The 20,954-nt window shown below is 40.9% G+C and overlaps 1 protein-coding gene across 12 annotated transcripts in view; it reads right to left on the reverse strand.

Annotated features, from left to right (window-relative positions):
* DNM3 (dynamin 3) overlaps positions 1–20,954 on the reverse strand; it is a 374,186-nt gene that overhangs the window by 103,318 nt on the left and 249,914 nt on the right. For all 12 annotated transcript variants that reach the window (XM_039881487.1, XM_039881489.1, XM_039881478.1 and 9 more), the window contains one exon: positions 9,752–9,861. In XM_039881487.1, coding sequence (XP_039737421.1) covers positions 9,752–9,861 — 110 coding nt within the window. The remainder of the gene's footprint in view (positions 1–9,751; positions 9,862–20,954) is intronic.

The following is a 20,954-nucleotide window of genomic DNA, read 5'->3' on the forward strand; positions in this document are numbered from 1 at the left end:
ATTTACAATGAAACATCTACGCACTCTATATTTTCTTCTTAAAGGACATCTTGGAATTCTGTTCTGTTCAAACAAAACTCATTTATACACTTTGTATATAACTGAAAATGCTCAGGTTCTTACTCTTTAAAAGAAAGATTTTTTTATACTAACACTATTTCACTCTAAGAGTTTTCACTGAATATTTCCATTTTCAGCCTTCTCGGATCAGAGGCTGTCGGCTTCTAGAGCTTACTCGCAGAATGCTTTTTGTTGGCAATTGGCATTATTTAAATCTTCTCCATGCGATGGAGGGGGGAAGTTTAACATCCAACTATTTATTCATTCCCTCATGTTATCGAGCTCCCCCAGTCACCAGGCACGGTGTTAGGCCCTGGGGTAAAGCGGTCGAGAAGACGCGCACCGCCTCTCGCTCATGGAAGGCAGTCGAGCAGTGGAGACGGAATATCCATGGCATGGTTCCACTTTAAATGAGTTTATTTCTCATGTGTTAAGACTAGAAAGAGGTACGGGGTGTTAAAATGTTGACTCAATGCATTCCGTTACTTAGACACATTGTTTAAGTGTCTCTCACAGCTGTGCCACTGACGCCTGACTAAGAGCAGTTTACTTGTGTGCGCCAAAGGACGAGACGTCAGACGCTCATTGGTCCCATATCTAGCACAATGTGTGTGTGTGTAAACACACACACAGACACGCACATACACACATATGCGTGTGTGTGTATAGAGAGAGAGCGAGGGAGAGAGAGAGAAGGAGAGAGAGAGAAAAGGAAGAAGGGAGGGAGGGAGGGACGGAGGAGGGAGGAAGAGTGAGAGACAGACAGACAGAAAGGTAGGAGGAGAAAGTATGGGGAAAAGCAAACCTTTATATCATCCCTGAAGTTACAGAGAGGGTACAAGGAGCTGGAGAAGTCAACTGAGAGTGATAAAGAGATCTTCCTCTCAAACTGATTTCTTCCCTCCGCTGGGTACTGCTAGGTGGGGGCACTGCAAACACCCCTACGTGGAAATATGAGAAAACGTAGGATGACACGTATTTCATCTCTCAGCTTGGACTGGAAGACTGGTTACTAAATGAACCTTCATTTGACAAAGAAGAATCTTCTTGCATCAGAGTACTCCAAAGAAGAACAATTCTTACTTAGTATTCTATAAGGCAAGAGAGCGTCTTAAACACTTTTGACAACAGTGGGGTGAAATGAACGGAAATAACTGTTCCAGGTGTCTTGTTTCTGTTCCAAATACAAGATTAATTGCACTGTATTCCTTACACGAAATTTCATTTCCTAGTACAAAACACTACATGTTTTTACTCTACTGAATTTCCAATAAATGTGAGCCTCTGCCACCCCTGTCCATGGAAGAGTGATCACTTTCCTCTGACACAGATTTGACACTCCGCATCCTAGGGAGACACGACCTTCTGGACAAGGTGTTGCATACCCCCTTTTGCCCTGCATATTTGTTTAATTAAGCACTTTCCCAAATAACTTAAACTGGAAGCGTGTCTTAATATAGAAGCACAGCCGTAAAGGTATATAAATGGAAAACCTGACTCCAATTCCTTTCCAGCCAACAAGTGGAAAAATATACCACTCAACAATGAGAATAAAGAGCCATTCTTTTCAGAATGCCTAGAGAGCACACACTAGCTACAGTGCCGCATTATTTGACATTTATTGAGTGTCGGCAATGTGCTGGAGACTAAGTAGAGCAGTGAAATACCCTAAAATCCCTTTCTGTAAAAAGGAGGGAGGAAGTGAATTGGAACGCTTGGTAATGTTGATAAACCATATCCTGAACTGAAGCTGCACAGCAGCATCAAAGAAAGAATGCCTTATTTTAAAAGAAAACCCCGAGGGCTACTTAGAAAATACCACGTGGCAGCCCCACGACCCCCTGGACAGACACGGATCTCTGCTGGCTACCAGAGCTGGCATACCTTGGACCAAATGGGCCTTAACGTGACCTTGGAAGCGAAGGCCTGCCTGTGGAGGGCGCAGAATGGCACAGCGAGGCCGTCACGGAGACGGGCTTCTGCCAGCGCAAACGCGGCACTTCCAACAAAGCCACACGGGCGAAAACCTGGGGGACCTTTCACGCTGTGGTTCAGACCCTGCCACAGAGCAGTTTTGGAATCTTTTAACTTGGAGTTTCAGAAGGGTTTGGTGATGCAATGAATGTGAGAACAAAATACTGCAGCTGGTCAGCCCCACGGGTATCGGGATACCTTCTGGGGAGGGCCCAGGACGGCTGGGGAGTGCTAACCTTCCCTGGGGTTTCGCAGCCTAAGTCAGGCTAGGTGTGAAATTCACTCGTTCTGAGCCCTGAAGTCATTGCAACTAGTAACAATTCTTTCCATTTATAAAAATCTCAGCACTGAAGCACTGTTTAGAATGGCTCAAGAATCTGGTCACCAGACTCATAAAGATCACATTAATTCACCAAGACACTGAGGCTTTTTTAAAAAGGATGTTAAATGTATCCATTTCCACACACCTGATGATTGGGGACCACGGAGTAACTGTTTTAAACTTTATAGTGGAAAGTTGAAATAGCAACTGAATGACCTCTTAAGAATAGTGCCGTGAAACAAGTAGCAATGGCTAACAGTTTTTTAAGAACTGTAGGTAGCAAAGGTACAGGTCAGTTCTATGTCAGGCTTTGCGAATGAGGCTAAAATTATTCCGTGAAAAATTGTAAGACCTAGCAGCAAAGTGAAATACCTACATAAAAAGTTAAAAAACAAAAAAAAACAAAAAAAACCCTCTTCGTTGCTGCTCTTTTAGGAACAATTCCAAGTAAACTATTAGGTGGAATTTCTGGTCCATAGTTACTATCAAAAATATGCTGTCAATAAGAACCCTGGGTCAAGAGACATTGGACCTGGGTTCTGCTTCTGGCTCTGTCGTTAACTGAGATGGGGAAGGCATTTAACTGTTACAGGTGCCACCTCCGTAACCTGTGAGGTGAGGAGGACAGACAAGATTATCTCTAAGGTCTCAAAAGAACCCTAAAAAGCCATGACACTTTATATTTAAGTTGGTGCCAACCCCAATGTTCACACAGAAACTCTTAGCCCCAAGCCATGCAGCTCACGTGAAGCTGTGCATCTCACGTGCGTCTGCTAAACAGCTAAATAAATTGATCCAAAACACTGCAGGGATGAAAAATGCAAAGTAATAGAAGCATTTATAAAAACTCTTCTCAATTAACCAAGGATAAGTTCATCTAAAGGCAAGGAAAGAGAAAACTTCTTTTCTTACAAGATCTCATCTCAGAAGAAAAATAAAAAGGGAACATAACCTTGGAGTCAATGTAAATGGTGAAAAGAACACCATTAACTATAGTTGGCCGAACTGTGCTAGGTATATGGGCCTTTGATAGATGCATGGTTTTCCTTTGATATAGAATATTAAAATGTTATAAACTTACACGGGTAAGTTCAGTTCAATAAACCCTATGAGGGAGAAAAACAAGGAATGTTCACCTTACCTTTAAAGGTAGCTTCTCATCCCAAAAGACTAGTGACAGATTAAGTAACACTTCCCACCGTTTTGCTTTGAGTAATACTATTCTCTCTTGGGGGTATTTCTATTTTCTCTCCATCAGTTCATGTGTCAGCCACCTCCTATGATGCTATCTACTGCTTGTGGCTAAACCCTATGCTCTCTGCTACTCTAGCACTTAAGCGCTGACGCAGAATACACTATCACATAATCTGGTTAAATGTTCCCTTATACACTGTAACCCCTGTTTCACGTATAGTAACCTCTCAATTAGACGATCTTTTCTACATTTTTTAAATCTCTTCATTGATTTCCTAAATTTTCTGTGTTTAGATCAGTGAAAAATGAATGTTGCATGAGACCTACTGGTGATTACAAATGACATGCAAAATAAGATCACATCTTGTATTTAAATTAGAGTATTGATACTGACTTGCAGGGCAGGTAATATAGGAATGCCTAATAAATATTTTAGAATGAATAACAGAATAAATAGATATTTATTGAGAAAATAAATGAGAGAACAGGAGAATAATAGCTGTTTTTCTCTAAATGGTTTGTGAAACATTCACGTTTGTAAACACAGAGAATCCCCAGGATGGCATTCGTGTTCATTTTTATCACAACCCTCACTTCTAGTGGGGAAGTCAGAAACATTTTGTGTTTCAACAACCCAGTGGTAATGAAAGGCCATTTCGTTTCAACGAAAATGGCAGAATGCAAAATTTAAAACAACTTTCCTACGAGACATCTAGAATTGCTGAAAAACATTATTTTAAATCCTAGGCTCTCTCTGAAATATGACAAATAATCTGAGAGAGAGAGAGAGAGAGAGAGAGAGAGAGAGAGAGAGCGCGCGCGCGAGCGAGCGAAGAAATACATCTTTGTCACTTTTGCTACTGGATACTGTTAGCTTTCATAACCAAAAGGCTTGGATCTTAGTGGCTACAAAAAAAATAGAAAACAAAATCTTGGGATTTATGTGAGAGTCAGGGCTCTCCAAAGGCTACATCCTCAGAAAAAGGATAGATTGGGGGCGGGGTGGGGGGGTTGAAATCCGTCCACTATCAAAGGAAGGTGACAGGCAAGTTTGTTTTTGCCTGGTCACAGATGAAGAGGGTATGCATGAACTGGAAGGTAGAGCTAGACAAATGACCCCAAACAAGGCACAGAGAGATATGTACAAGATAGAGAGTTAAACATAAAAGGACAGGATTACATGGGTTAGAACATGTCTAACAGGAATTCCAGAAGGAGAAATAAGAAAAAACAGAGGAAAGATAAAAGTCAAAGAGATAATGATATAGTTTTTCAGACTTTATGAAAATCATGAATCCTCAAGTTTAGAAAACAAAATAGATCCTGAGCAGGAAATAGAAAGTAAAACACATATATAAACACACCATGTTGAAAATTCAGTATGCCAAAGACAAGAAGAGCTCTTGAATTCAACTAGTGAGGAAACTCAAATTATCTACGAATTAGACTGGCAGCTGACTTCTCAAAAGCAGAGCTGAAGCCAGGATATAGCGGAATAATGACTTCGAAGTATGAGATCAAAGAACTGTCAACCCAACAATTTAATATCCAACTAAAGTAGCATTCAAAAATGAGGACAGAATAAAATACCTTCAGGAAAACGAACACCAAACTGAGAGTTATAACCAGGTAGAGCCCACTAAAGAGATTTCGTTCTAAAGAGAGCACCTTGGAGTGTGAAGAATGAGCCAAAATTAAACAGTGGGATCCAAAAAGAAAAGTGAGCCAAGAAATTGACAAACATGCCAATAAATCTAAACAATCACTGTCTATGTGAACCAATTACAATATTGAGTAAAGTGGGGAAAAGTGAGGTGGCACTCGAAAACACTGAGCGACAACGACGTGGAAATCAGGAGAGAGTTAGTGGCGTTGAAATGTTTTAAGGTCATTTTGGAAAGATAAACTTCGAGTCAAAAATTGTCAAGGAATGTCTAAAAGAATAAAAATAAAGTATATAATTTCCAAGCCGAGGAAAAAAAATGAACTAATTTGAATAAAAGAAAAAGAACTCAGGAAAGAAGGGGCAAAACAAGTATAAAAAGGCAGGGTAAACGGAAAGACTAAAACAAAATGTTCAAATAAATTTGATAAATCAGTAATATTACTACTAATAATAAATCTAAATGGGCTACACTCACCAGTTAAAAGAAAAAGATCTCACATTAAATTAAAATCAAACAAATCCAACTACATGCTATAAGAAAAACACAATAAAAGTAAAGAACAATTGATGGCAAAAGGAAACCAAAAAGATAAACGAAGCAAATATTAACCGAAAGAAGGTAGTGCAGCTATAGCTATATTAAGACCAGACAAAATAAAATTTAAGGCAAAGAGCATTGTTAAAAATAACGGAAGTTGCCACAAAATTATTATTAACAATGTCACCGGGAAGATACAATTCTAAACTTGTAAGAATCTAATAACATAGACTGACCTTTCTTTTGGTCTGTTTTATTCACAGAGGCATTTTAAGAATATAGAGCAGTGCCTGGCACATAACAGCTGCCTAATACATACTTGCTGAGTGTTTGAATTAATCAAAATGAAAAAAGGTCACAATGATAGAGACTGGACAATACAATTAACGAGCATAATCTAATGAACCCTCCTGGAACCCTGCCCTCCCAAGTCAATACATTCTTCTCAAGCATACACGGAATATTTATGAAAACTTACCATGTGCATTCTCTGACCACAATACAATTAAGTTAGAAATCAATAACAACAACAAACAATAAAATTCCATGCATTATAGAATGTAAAATACACTTCTAAACAACTCAAGGAAGAAATCATAATGAAGATTATGCAAACAGAAGATTGTAGGAAACAGAACTTAATGATAAGAAAAATATTACATCTTAAAATTTGTGGTACGTAGCTAAAGATTACCTAGAGGGAAATCTAGGTTTATATGCATAAATAAGAAAGACAATAAAAATTGATGAGCTACACGTTTAAATTAAGAAGTTGAAAAAAAGACCTATAAAGTAAACACAAAGAAAATACAAGAAAGGAAATAATAAAGAGAGCAGAAATTATCGAAATAAAATAATAAAGGAACAAAATAATAAAGGAAATAAAAAATAAAATAATAAACAAAATAATAAAGGAAATAAAAAAATAAAGGAACAAAAAAGTCAAAAGCAGGTTTTTTGGAAATAGATAAAACTCTGGCAATAGTGATTGTGTTTTTTAAAAAAAGGTAAGGCTTACTATTAGAAATAAAAAGGGATCAAATTTCAGACATAGCAGAGATCTAAAAAATAGAACATTAAGAAATACCCGGTGATTGGATAAAGAAGATACGGTGTATATATATATATATACATATATATGTATATATATATATATACACAACGGAATATTACTCAGCCATAAGAAAAGATGAAATACTGCCATTTGGGACAACATGGGTAGATCTTGAGATAATCATGCTGAGCGAAATGTCACATAGAAAAAGTTGGAAAACATGATTTCACTCATATGAGGGATATAAAACTGAAAGAAACATGACAAATGAACAGAGACTCATGGACATGGACGTTGGGTTAGTGGTTACCAGAGGGAGTCGGGGAGGGAAGAGGTAGATGGGGTAAAAGGGGTCAAAATTTGGTGATGGAAGGAAATCTAACTTTGGGTGGTGAACACACAATGGAATATATATGTGATATACTGTTGAATTGTACACTTAAAACATTTGATTTTATTAATTGCTGTTATCGCCCCAATAATTTTTAATAAGAAAATACTTGGCACTAATATATTCAAAAATAAACAAAAAGGACAATTTCCTAGAAAAAATATAATTCGTCCAAACTATGGAAAAAATAGAAAACCTGAACAAATCTATAATTATTAAATACATTAAATCACTAGTTAAAAGTCTACATACTAAAACTGCTCACCAGAGCCAGACGAGATCTACCAATCAATCAACAGTTCATCTTTATTTTATACGAAATCTTCCAAAGAACAATAGGACTTATTCCCACTTCAGTAATGAAGATAAGAGCACCTTGATATGAAAACCAGGCAGGGATGGTTCAATAGAGAGAGGACTTTTATGAGCCAAACTCATTTAAGAATGTAGGTGCAAAAGTCTAAAATACCAGCAAATGTAAGCCAGGAATGCATAACACATAATAATACATCATGACTCAACGGGGTTCAATCCCAGGAGATCAAGGATGGTTTAACATTAGAAGGTCTATTAATATATCTCGCCACATGAACAAATTAGAGAAGAAAATCATACAATCTTCTCTGTAGAGGCAGAAAAAGCACGTGATAAAATTCAACACCCACCCATGATTAAAATATAAACAATTTAGCAACAAGAAACATAAGTGGTCTTCTTTACCTGATATCAAGTACCTATCAGAACGTACTTAACTGTAACATTATGAAATAATTCTCCTTAAAATCAGAAACATGACAAGGACGCTCAACAGTACTCGACATTGTACTAGGGTTCCCCGCCGGTACAAAAATAACTGAAAATAATCAAGCTTTCAGAGAAAAAGACAAAGGCAAACGTGCCTGCAGATGCGGGACATCCTCGCCCTCACGGAGGTCTCTGACAAGTGGCTGGGTTCCGTGCCAGCCGGCTGAGAACTCTAGGGTTCCAGAGGACCTGGGTTTTTAGGAGTCCAGACTTTCCCCATCTGTGTGTCTTTCATTCTCTTTAAAATACACAGTCGTGTTTCCTCTAAGAAGATGTCTACCACTGTCTGAGTCTTCACTGTGTACCAAAGCCTTTTAAGAACCTGAACGTCCAGGTGGGCCAAGGGCTCCGTTCAGTCCACCCCCCGCGTGGTGTCGGCCGCGCTGAGTGTGGGCCCCATACAAGGCCACTCTTCTGCTCGCTCCAGGAACCCTCGCATTCTCTATCATTACCAGCGGGCTTTGTCCTTGTTCCCCGCAAGCTACTCTCGAATAATACTCAGTCTTTTTTTAAAAGTCCCATCTCAGTATTTGGTAGGGGAGTTGTATTTAATTTGCTTTCTTCTTGGTTCTTTAAGTGCCTTGCTCTTGTGGTTTTCCTGAGTATTTTTGTACAATGAGTCACTCTGAGCAACTGACTGGGAATGTAGGAAGAAGGCTTCTTCTGATATTTTGATTCGCTGTGTGATTGACCCTGGGCCAGTCACTAACCCTAATCAAGGAACTTCATTCATTGCTAAATAAAGATAAAAGGCCTGAAAAGATGGGTTAAGATTAGACCCTGCCACCTAATGAATCTTAGTTTCTTCCTATAACATTTCCATTTGGGGAAGATCTCCTATTTTGTAGTTGCCTAGCTGTGGCCCTTTGACGCCTCTCTGTCCTGTCCTCTGTCACCTCTCCATTTGTTTAGTTAACTTCACTGCTTAGTTCCAATGAAGAATCATGGCACTCTGTGATAATCAGCCCCAAATTAAGTCTTGATATTGTCAGTGACCAGCAGTAAAAAATGAAAAGGGAAGGGAAGGAAAGGGGAGGGAAGGGGAGGGGAGGGGAGGGGAGGAAAAAAACACAAGTCGAAGAAAAAGTGCTCTTAGACACAGAAGTCCTGATTCAGATTTAAGCTCTCCCATGTACTAATGTTGTGATCTTAAGACAGTCAACCTCTTCGAGTTACTTTTTCTAATTTATAAAATGGCAGCCACACGACTCTATCTTTTTACCTCACAGGGCAATTGTTACGAAAACCAGACAATGAGCATGGACGGTGCTTTCAAAAACTATAAAGTACTATAGATTTGATTTCATACGAACTGGATAATTCTATTCACAGATGCAAGATTTAGTCATAACACATATGCGTAGGTCTTAAGTGATATCCATTCACACCAAACATATATTATTAAAAATGATCACTGAGTAATTTGTAAGTATGTAAACTACAAATTCAGGGCAGGAAACACTTTGAGAGTAATAAAACATAGCTTAAGAACGGAAGCACCGTGATTTGGATGCCTGCTGGAAAAGCGTGGAATAAACTAATTCACACCTGAAGATCCCTTTTATTCTAACTTAATGTTTGAATTCATACCTATGACGGAAGCTAAAAATACAAGATGCATGAAAGGAAAACTGATGAGTGGACGAATTTCAAGTTGGAGCCAAAGGAACTATTATAAATACGACCTTTGGATCATGTGGAAATTCAAGGGAGAGAGTCTAAAGACAGAAGCAGCTTCATTGTCTTACCTTTGTTCTGTATTGAAGAGCGCAAAGATGTGCTTGCTCGACATAAAGCCCTTCTCCACATCCCGAACTTTCAGGTTGTCCAAGGGGAGCATGTACTTCTTCTCTTTTTCCTATTTTTTTGAGAGAGAGAGAGAAGGCTTTAATCGAAGATCTTGAAGCATGCCAATGGCAACATATCATCTGAGCTGGCCAACACATGATTATAATATTGTGATACCATCACACACTTTGTTGATACCAGCTACCAAGGGACGAAAGTTGTCTGAGATAGGTGTCTCCGGTGATTCTCGACACCTGGGTGGGAGGGGGGAGGGGAGGGCAGAGGAAGGGAGGGCTCGGCGATGAAGGAAACATGGGGTCCTCTAGCCTTTCTTCCTCGCGTGGGTCCCCCTTAGATGCTTTTAAATGTTAGTTTGATATTAAGAATTTAGCCATCTGTTAATATTTAACAAACAATGTTCTGGTCCTAATTCAATGAGAAATGCCACATGGATTTCATTTCATATTTTATTTGCAGCCTAAGCAGTTTTGATAGCCAGTGCTGGCAGGGGGCTGGGAGCAGAAGGACCCCGGAATGACATGCCCCCTGCATATTACGATAAAGTACAGAAAATACTTTCTTCATTTGGGTCTAGAATAAAATGCAGGAGGAAAAAAAAAAACGATTCCATTAAACTCTTTAGCTCTTTGAGGGAAAAAAAGAACCCATTAGAAGTAGACCGATCTTAACTATAACAAATTCTCTTTTAAAATGAACAATTCTTTAGGGAGAAAATGGACACTGGAGAGGGGAGGTCTGCAAATGGGACCAAACTGGTCTCAGTAAAGCATCCTGGACGCCAAAGAATTACAAGAAACATTTACTTCCATGGACTCGCCCAGGGGTGATATTATTATAGGTCTAAACGCTCTACGGCCAGTGTAATGGGAGAGCGCCAAACACGGCTTCAGAGACGCAGTCGAGATCTGTTCCTGGGGCGTTTGCGGCCCGTTCCGTGTGACTGTCCCCTCCATGGGCTCAGCCTCCATCTCTGGTGCTAGTCCTGAGGAAAAGCAGGATTAGACTCAGGAGGAGGGGAGCGCGGAGACTTAGTGGTGACTTTTAATAAACAGCTACTAACGCCTTTCCTTGGGGAGTATTTGCACCGAGCAGGTGTGTCCTACGTAAGCCTTTTGGTCCCTGCAGCTCCTGCAACACTGGCCTGAGGTCTGCGGCTCAGCAGGACAGAGCAGCCCTCTGCTGTGCTCCCGAGCCAGCTGTGGGGCCTGCCGTCTGCGCGCCCCTTCGAGAGTTACCCAAGGGAGCACCACGGGCTTTGCTGCTTCTTACTCCTCAATTAACCAGAGAAAAACTGGGCAAAGCCCAATGAAATAGTGAGGCGGAGAGAAACAGACGACTAAAGAAGGAAGTTGAAGGAAGTCAGAGAACAAAATGGCTGTCTTGGCAGACGATGTCATCAAAGATTAAAAAAAAAAATCTAAATGGGGGTAAGAAAAGCCTAAGAATAAACATGAAAAAGCAAAGCACTGTAAAAAGATTCTAATATTTCTTGTACAAAAATTAATTATATATCAGCAAACACAAAAATAATCTAAATAGCAAAATACATAATTTAAGTAAATGACGCATCACAGTTGAGTCAACCTTATTTGAAACACTTGTCAGACGATTCCAGGACAGAATTCTAAGAGGCAAGATTGTAGATAGAATGAAAAGCTATTCAATACATAATCAAATGAAAATGCTTGAGACCCAGGGAAAAATTTTTTTGGACGTTTTTCAATGCCCTAAATTTAAGCAGCTGGATTTTTTTAATACACCATCCTATTCAACCTTTTGAAACGATGGGTTTGCCTTTTAATGGGAAATCTGCATTTCATTGTAAAGACGGAACACAATGTCCTTGGCGTGTGCTGTGCAGAAGTAGGCTCTCTTTGTACTGCATTCTTTAGCATATAGAAAAGACCAAAAATCCAGCAAGTGTATGTCAGCTATTAAACAATGGAGAAATACACACATATGCAGTCGGGCAAACATGAAAAATGTAGTTTCATTCCCAAAGTATTAAATGTCATTTCTCCAAGGTTTTTGAGGACATGTTGCTAAATTATTTCATAATCAAGAGTTTTCAAGACTGACAAAGAAAGAAGAAAAAGAAGACTCCGACTGATTTGTTTAATTAAAGTTGTAAGTCAAATTAAAGTTGTAAGTCAAATGGAGAATTAAATGAGAGAGCAATGAAACAGTATATCATGAATGTTTCTAAAATTCTTGCTGCTTTGGAGAAAGAATGAAGTTCCTTCTGCTAAAAGAACATTTTGCATATGAAATATCTAAAATAAACAAAAGGAATACAAGAGGATAAAGGCTAAACAGAATTATAATTACCAAAATACAGTGAGTCTTAACCCCAGCTTAATTGAGACCTTCGCTACATAAGTTTGTTAGTTTTATTAAACTGCCTAATAGTGCACTGAGTAGTATGGCAGCCACCAGCCACGGGTTGCAACTGAGCACTTGAAATGTGGCCTCACTGGGAGGTGCTCTAAATGTTAAAAACACGCCAGATTTCAAAGCCTTCGTATGAACAAAACGATGTAAACCATCTCATCCTCTTATACTGATTATATGTTGAAATGGTATTTTACTACCTCGCGGCAAACAAAGCTTTGCTAAACATAACTTGTAGGTTGACGTTTGCCGTGTTGAAGTGGCTGCTGGGTCACCTAACGAGACATGTGGGTTCACGTCGACTTTCTAGTGAGTGCTGGGCCCTCTATTACTTGCCTCCTATTACTTCTCACGTCACTTTTCTAAAACTACTCTATAAAATTCATTACGGTCCTTTAAAGTTTTCATAATTCTCATTATTATGCAAGAAAATCCACGGAACTCCTTAATGTGGTGATGGAAAACACCTATAACTTGGTCCTATCCTGATTTGTCACTATCTCCCTTACCCTTCCATAAGATATCTTCATATTCCAAGCAAATACACCTTCACCGACAGTCTTTTCCCAGTTTGAAATACCCTTTCAACTTCTCTCTACCTCACCAGTTTATTATTTAGAGTCTAGTTCAAGCTCTACCTTCTGATAGTTTCCCCAAGTTCGTCACACTGTCTCTCTGTCACTCCCCCATCTCTCTCATTTCGTACAATAGGTATTGTTTATTCTATTCATTTTGAATTGCACTTTAAGAGACACCTTCATCTTACAAATGCATTACATTAAAAATTTTGTGAAAACTTTCTTTAGCCGGAGCTCAGAATGCCCAGTCGATTCTATTGTTCAAGTAGGACGCATTAGCAAAGAAAAATAAAAAGGTAGAAAACGTTTTCGCAATGTTTGTAAATAAAGAAGAAATAAAATTTGATATTTTAAGTATTTTATATTGAATAGACATTTTGGAGGAAGCACTTGTGAAATTCCAAAGAAAGATTTTTTTAAATTATTTTTTTCGGTTTTATTGAGAAATAATTGACGTCATCACTGTATAAGTTTAGGGCATACAGCGTGATGCTTTAATTTACATGTACTGCGAAATGGTTACCGCGATAGGTTCAGCTATCTTCCCATATAGTTACAATAAAAGGAAAAGAAAGGAAAAAAAGGACAAGGGAAAAAAATTTCTCTGTGATGAGAACTCCTAGAATCTGTTCTCTTAACAACTGTCCTACGTATCACACAGGGGCATCAGAGCCATCTGTGGTACCTTACGTCCCCAGTACTCACTTATCTTATTACTGGACGTTTGTAGCTTCTGACGAGCTTCCTCTAACTCCACCTCTTTCTAATCTCTGCCTCCGGTAACCACAAGTCTGAGCTCATTCTCATGAAGTTGTTGTTTTTTAAGATTCCACATGTAAGTGCAATTATACAGCATTAGTCTTTCTCCGTCTGACTATTTCACTTAGCATAATGCCTTCAGGGTCCAGCCATGTTGCTGCACATGGTTTTTTACAGATGAATAATAGTCCCTTGTGTGCGTGGTGTGTGTGTGGATCACAACTTCTTTATTTATCCATCAATGAACACTTAGGTTGTTTCCATGTCTTGGCTATTGTAAATAATGCTTCCATGAACATGGGGATGCAGTTATCTTTTGAGGTCGTGTTTTCGCAACCTTTGGGTATATAGCAGTTCCCGCTTACTGGTGGGGGACACATTCTAAGCCCTCCAGCGGATGCCTGAAACTGCAGAGTACCGAACCCTATACATACTATGTTTTTCCCTATATGTACATACCTATGATAAAGTATAATTTATAAATTAGGCACAGTAAGAGATTAACAACAACTAACAATAAAACTGAACAATTGTAACAATATACTCTAACAAAAGTTGTGTAAATGTCTCTCTCAAAGTCTCTTATTGTACTGTACTCACCCTTCTTCTCCTGATGATGTGAGATAAGATGCCAACATGACTAGATGAAGGGAGGTGAGTGACGTGAGCCTTGAGACGCAGCGTCAGGCATTACTATACGGCAGACTGTGATGCCACGACAGTCTGACAAGCAAGATGGCTGCTTGGTGACTGACCGGCGGGAGCCGGACAAAAAAGGATGAGTCACATCCAGGCAGGACGGAGGGAGATGGCGCGAGATTTCCTCACTACTACTACTACTTGGAACAGCGCACAATTTAAAACTAATAAATTGTTTATTTCTGGAATGTTCTATTTAATATTTTTGGACCACAGTTGACCTTGGGTAACTGCAACTATAGAAAATGAAGCCACAGATAAGTGGGGACTACTATATTCCCAGACGTGGAATCACTAGATCTATTTTTAATTTTTGGAGGATCCTCCATACTGTGTGAGAAATGATTTCTGGGGAGAGATTCAGAAAAGAAATTCTATGTATTTTCAAAAGCTTCAGAAACTGATGTCACTGATTCAACATTATTCTTTTCTCCACTTTTAGACGCAGTACCTCTCCTTTCTTCAATATGAGACAGCTACCAGCACCGTTTACATGGGAGGCACCTAGGAAGACAAGGATTCTTTGTTCCAAGAGAGAGGAAGGCAAGAGAGTGTTCTTTCTTTGCAATAACTTGGCGAGAGTTCAAAGAAAGAAAAATGGGACAGGCGAAGAAAAGGGTGCTTCTAATGTGTGAAACAGTGTGGTCTGAGGCGGAAATGGCTAAACGAGGAGTGTGAAAGGCAGAGAAATCAAGGTGAAGCGGGGCAGGAATCATGGGATGGCCACAGTATGTGTTCATCAGCCTTGAAAGAAAACAAAAGGATCAATGAGGGGCAGATGTCAGGTTAGCAAGTGCCCAGTGATGGCCCCTGGCTGGCAGGGCACCGCTGATATAGCTTGGGTGCTGGAAGGAGCTACCGTGGATATGAAGAGAGGTATTACATTCCTTCTACCTGGAAGGAATGCCTTCTTCTCTGCAAGAAGGCAAATATTAGCGGCCTTGAAATTTATGCCAAGTGCCACTTCCTCCATGAAGCCTACTCTGCTTACAACACATCATAGACCTCTTTTATAGCTCTCAACTTTTCCATAATTTTTGTCCGAGGCTATGTAAGATGAGATTTCTTGTTTATATACAGCTTGCTTCTTCAAGTAGATTGACAGCTTCTTGGGGACAAGGATTGTGTTATAATTCTTTTGTGTTCACACTTAACAGTCATTACACTGCTGCACATGCAGAATTTGTTTTAAAACATTTGCTTGTTGATGATGCATCACAAAACAAATTCCAGCATGATGAAATTTTACCATAATATTATACCTATATTACTTTGCTATGGTATCTACCTATACTATTATATTAAAAACTATCTAGCCAGATGTGATATAAAAACTTATTTTCAGTGCCTCAAAGATTGATTTTGAATAAATTTAAAGGTTTCTGCTTAGTATTGTATAGTTTGTTGGATGAAGTTTTACCAACCTAGACCAATATACTTGATTTGATTAATACAAACCACATGGCTTAAACATATAAATATACTGTGACAATTCGATATACTTCAAAACAATATAAAAACCAAAACCAGCAGACATACTACTCTTAAGAGACAAGAATTGATTTAAAGTTTTTAAAAACGGTAGAGCATAAAAAGATTAGATTAGAAGAGAATAAAGAGCAATATATGAAAAACTTAGTAATGGCACCAAATATACTTTTTAAATATGTGATATTTGCTATAATTCTTCACTGACACGCTCTAACACATTAAAGCATTGTGACAATGTTTCTCAGGCTAATAAATATAATCAGATCAGAAACGGGCTCCGCGACAGATTAACAGAATATCCCACGCTGCTGAGGATAGCTGTGCTTTGCTGGAGCAAAGCACCCTAGTTTTGGTCACCTCTTTTCTCATATTCGCATAACCACTGTATTTTATTATTATTATTATTATTATTATTATTATTATTATTATTATTGTTATTTCCCGTATAGATAGCCCTAATTTGTTAAATGTCTCTTCTCTCGTCGAGAAACTGACATGTATTTGTCATCTCTCTCTCAGTGGTGCCCCGCGCTGCCAGCGACGAATGCGACATTCCCAAGACACGACCACAGCGACGTGTGAGTGCCACACGGGCGGTGCTCCCACCCCGGCCAAAGAGGAGGAGGAATGACTGTGCCCCCGAGAACCTGGTCCAAAACCAGGGCAACGGCCCAAAGACGAGTCTAGGTTGAAATGATTCTTCATCCAGGGCTGTAAATATTTTTGCGGAATACTGAAAACTCATGAGATATCGTGGGACATTCAATTCTTATAATCTGATTGTTGCTCAAGAGAATAGTGTTGATCGAATTTTTTCTTGACAGAGTTTTCTATTTTCCTGACACACTGTGGCCAGAATGTTTGCAAGGAGGGAAACTGCAGCTATTATGCTGGGCTTCTGGTTGGGAACCAAGGCCAAGAGAAACGTGATGCCCCTAAACATCAACACCTTGAGCAAGTGACACAAGGGTTCGTTCTGTAAGCATGCACAGGCCTCGCACGCCTCGCCCCACCCACTCTGCAATATGACGTTGTATTGCACCTTCAGAGTAATTCGGATTCCTCGACAGACTCAGACTCACTGTGCCAGCCCCAGGACCCCTGCTTTCCAGGCGAGTCAACGCATTTCAATTTCCCACCACGACGCATCCCACCGTTTCTTCTCGTCTTTGTCTGTACTGTTCCCTCCACTAGAAACGCGTTCACGTATTTGTCACTCTGCTTCTCTTCCACTCGAAATTCCTGCATAAAATCATTCCATCTCCCTCAGACTTATTGGACATTTTCTCTTAAAATATTATAGGTCTCAGTTTCCTGTCTTCTTTTCCTTCCCCATATCGCTCGCGGACAGTATTTTTAAATCGGTGGAATCCTTTAAAAGATAATTCTGAGCCCAAAGCACGCTCTATAAAGTAGACTAAAAAATGGAGCCTCTCTGATTGAAGCAGGGGTTGGGCTATGAGGAACCTGCACATTAAGACGCATCCTCTCGCCCTGATGCTGCCTCCGAGACAGGCAGTTAGGACGCCTAGGGACTCCAGGACGCAGCCTGGGGTTCTGGGTCCCCGCTCTGGAGTCTGGTCCCCCTGCCAGCCTTATTCTCCGAGAGCTCTGCGGTGCCGGAGCTCTGCTCTCACCTCGGTCTGCCTCGTCCCTCTAGGTGTCCTCCAGCACCCAGTTCCCTGTGACTTCTAACCGAGCAAACAGGTGTCTCAGAGACATGGATGCGATTTAGCAGATCCTTCCAGTTCAGATCACCCCTGCCATGCCCTGACGGCTCATTGGCACTTTGATGTATCCAGCAAAAGCTCACCCACGTGTGCAATGCTCTGGAGCCGCCAGAGGCCCCTGCCGTGGCCAGGCCTCCTCTGCCCTTCCCAGATCCCTCCCGCTGCAGTTGGGGCGCTGACAGCCCCGGGCGCTCGGTTCATTGCTCTGTATTTCCCGCTTACTTCACTGAAGCGTGTGTTTGCTCTGACTTTCCAACTGCGAGGTCAACTCCTGAGGTAGAGAGCAGATCAGTTACTATTATTAACTTTATTATTGTTATTGTTCCTCATCCCATGAACCTTGCTCCCCTGCTACTCTGTAACTTTCTGTCTTCCTTTTGTGTTGAATGATCACATGACCGAGTACCTTCATGGGCTGGCATAGTGCTTTGCCCAGATGAAGAGCTCAGAGACGATGACTGACATACAAAATAACCAAAATATCAAAGAAAAAAAAAGAGGCTGTAAAAATATTGAGAATACCAGAATATTAGTTGAAAACCACATGTTACTGAAAACTAAAATCTGGTGTTTAGTACTATTAAGAAGTTAGGGTTATAGAGATGGACGAGTATGAAACTCATAATATAAACTACCCATCTTTTTCTTCGGGCTCCGAGTCCCTGCTTTCATCAGGATTACATTCTGAGTAACAAACAGCAGCAGGGAGCCAGCAGGCTGCTAGTACATAGGACATCTTTCGATTTTTCTTCTGGGCACTGAATGAACTTGTCCTGTATGCCTTGGGTGGGCTGCCATGGTAGCCCCAAGAAAACGCCATGGCCTTCACGCCACTGGCTCCACTGCTTCCCTCTCTGTACTCACTCAGACCCCTAAGTGGACAACATACCGCGGAACCCCCACCGGGTCCGGGAAAGTGTCACACCTGCCAACGCCCAGTTAGCCAGGCTGGTCTTCTCCTGCCTCCTTCTCGCTCTTCAGAGTTCGAGTCAGTTTCCACCTCCTCCAGGAAGCCTGTCTGGCCGTGAGAGCCCACTGGAGGGCTCCCTCCTCCATTCTCACGCTGTTCTTGGGCACTACCACTTATTTTTGGTACTTAGTATATATTGCCCTATATTTTAGGGTCATATAATATCCTCAAGATGTGGGCTCCTCCCCTGGCTGAAAAGAGTACTTTCATCATTTGAAAGTGAGAATGTCAAGGATTTTATTCTCAAGTTTTTATCTTTCATCTCTGAATTCTTATATTTAAAGAAATATTCACGAGTCTCTGTACACATGAGACTGATAATATACAAGACCGATAATGCTAAGTGTAGTAAAGAATAAATTTAAAAAACTTACGGCTAAGCGTGGCAGACTGATCACATGTATATATCCCTTCTCCCTCCCCAAACTCACTACGATGGCAAAGGAGTAAAAAGATACTGATCCACCAAGACAAAGACAGCGGGGGAGAAAGCCATGGACACCAGATTTCCCAGAAGCTCTGGAAGAAAGCGCACAGAGGTGCACTCACTGACTTACATACAGAGGGGCTGTTCTCCCAAATACCTACGGGGAGAGAACGGAGAAGCAATCGGCCCAACTGGGTCCTGTCCTGTCCTGTCCTGTCTTGGAGGCACCTGGTAGCCCACGAGGGGGGATGTGGTTGTGGGGCTGAGACCAGCAGGATCAGGTAGTATGTACACAGACGTACGCAGAACACCTGTCGGCACAGAGTCCCCTCCTGTAAGCACAGCAGCCCGTTCCTACCCAAAGCAGGAGACCGGAGGCTATTTCCCTCCTTAAAAAAGTGATATGAAAGAAGTTTGGGACCCAGAGATACCAGGCAGGGTGGACAGCAAAAGCGAGACATGAACAATTCCGCAAACTTCTTTATACTGAAATATTGTTCTCAACCCTTTTTCCTGCCCTGCCCCAGAATGCCAGACACGGGGCAGATTTCTCTGCCTCCACTAGGCAGGATATTCTTCTCTGGGGAATCAAACAGATTCGGAGAAAATGCCCCGTATGTGAATATTTCAGTGAAAAAGCCAGCTGACTACCTGGTCGCCAACTTGGGAAGCCTGCTCCACATACAGTTCTCAAATAGTCGAATGGCCCAGAACGTGGCACAGCGATTAGCCGAAGTGGGTTCTGAGGATGGGTGACGTCGGCACCCACCCCAACCTCCTGGTCATGTCCAAGTTGAACTCAAAACTCAGTCTTGCTCAGGTAGCTGGGCTCCAGATGAGATACAGCTTCGGCCAGCCCGAGGCACCCGTGCCAGCCTCTGGCTCAGAAGCGAGCCACGGGAGGAGAGCGGAGTCGGTGGCACCTGTTTGGTGGCCTGGACCAAGGCGGAGGTGGCGTGGCCCTGGACCCAGAGGTGGCGTTATAGGGTGGCTTCCTCGTCGTGTACCCTCCCGACCGGCGGAGGCAGCGGCTCCCCGGCAACCCCACGTCTGAAATTCGGTCTGGAGAACCACGGCTGGCCTCGCAGCCTAGTTCTGTACGCTTTGCCCGCTCAGTGCTTCCTCGAGCCACTTACCCCCTTAATTTCCCAGCACTACTTCCTTTAAAATGCTTTAAAACTATTTAAAAATTTTTAAGAATTAAATTTCAAAAAATTTTTAAATTTAAAATTTAAATTAAAAAATTTTAATTAAAACAATTTTAATTATAAAACCTTCGTGAAACTGATTGTGTGTATGTGTGACATACATGGTTATGCAGTTATGGATTTCCAGGACATTTCACTCAGGGAATGTCTTTAACCAGGAAAGAATTATGTGCACGAGAAATAACATACACGAGAAATTTTAAATTGGAAATTCGAGGACTGGGTGAGAAGGATGGCATTTGAGCAGCTTCACGAGAAACGGAATAAGGCGACCGATGTGAATGAACCAGAAAGGACAGCACCCAGTGGCATGCATGTGCGCTCCCAAGCCATTCCGAACCATCTCCGTGACAGCAGAGTGCCTCGTGGGTTAAATGTTCTCCGCCAATAAGCTAAGTACAGGGACTTGGTTTGTGTTTCATACTTTTTCAGTTACTAGAAAGGAAAAAATTTACTCTGCATGGCAAAACGCACTGCAAGCACATTAAAAGCAGCGTATTGCCCACGCTCGGTGGCCCCAGGTCCTCATTCCTTTCTGTGTTCCAAGGTGACCCAACTTGTACTTTTTTTTAAAAAAAAAAAAAACAAACTGTGAAGTTTGGGACGGTGCCTGCTTCCCTTGAAAAAGTGGTGAGACGATAAGGATTCCTGGTCCTAATCCTTTCCCACCTCTGACTTCTGTGGCTGCACGTTAAATTGCAAAGCGACTCCGAAATGATGCTTACTTTGCCACAGTTTTCAAATGCATATTCACCGTGCAGAATTCTACATGCGTAGCCATTGGGTATTTTTGTTAAATAGAAGTGTTATTTTGGCTAAGTATGCCATGCATTTGTAAAAGTTCAACTCAGTAACGATTCTTGTTTACGAATGCAGTATAATTTTTACT

This window comes from Pteropus medius, unplaced genomic scaffold (assembly GCF_902729225.1).
Source record: "Pteropus medius unplaced genomic scaffold, Ma_sr-lr_union100, whole genome shotgun sequence".
Taxonomy (NCBI): domain Eukaryota; kingdom Metazoa; phylum Chordata; class Mammalia; order Chiroptera; family Pteropodidae; genus Pteropus; species Pteropus medius.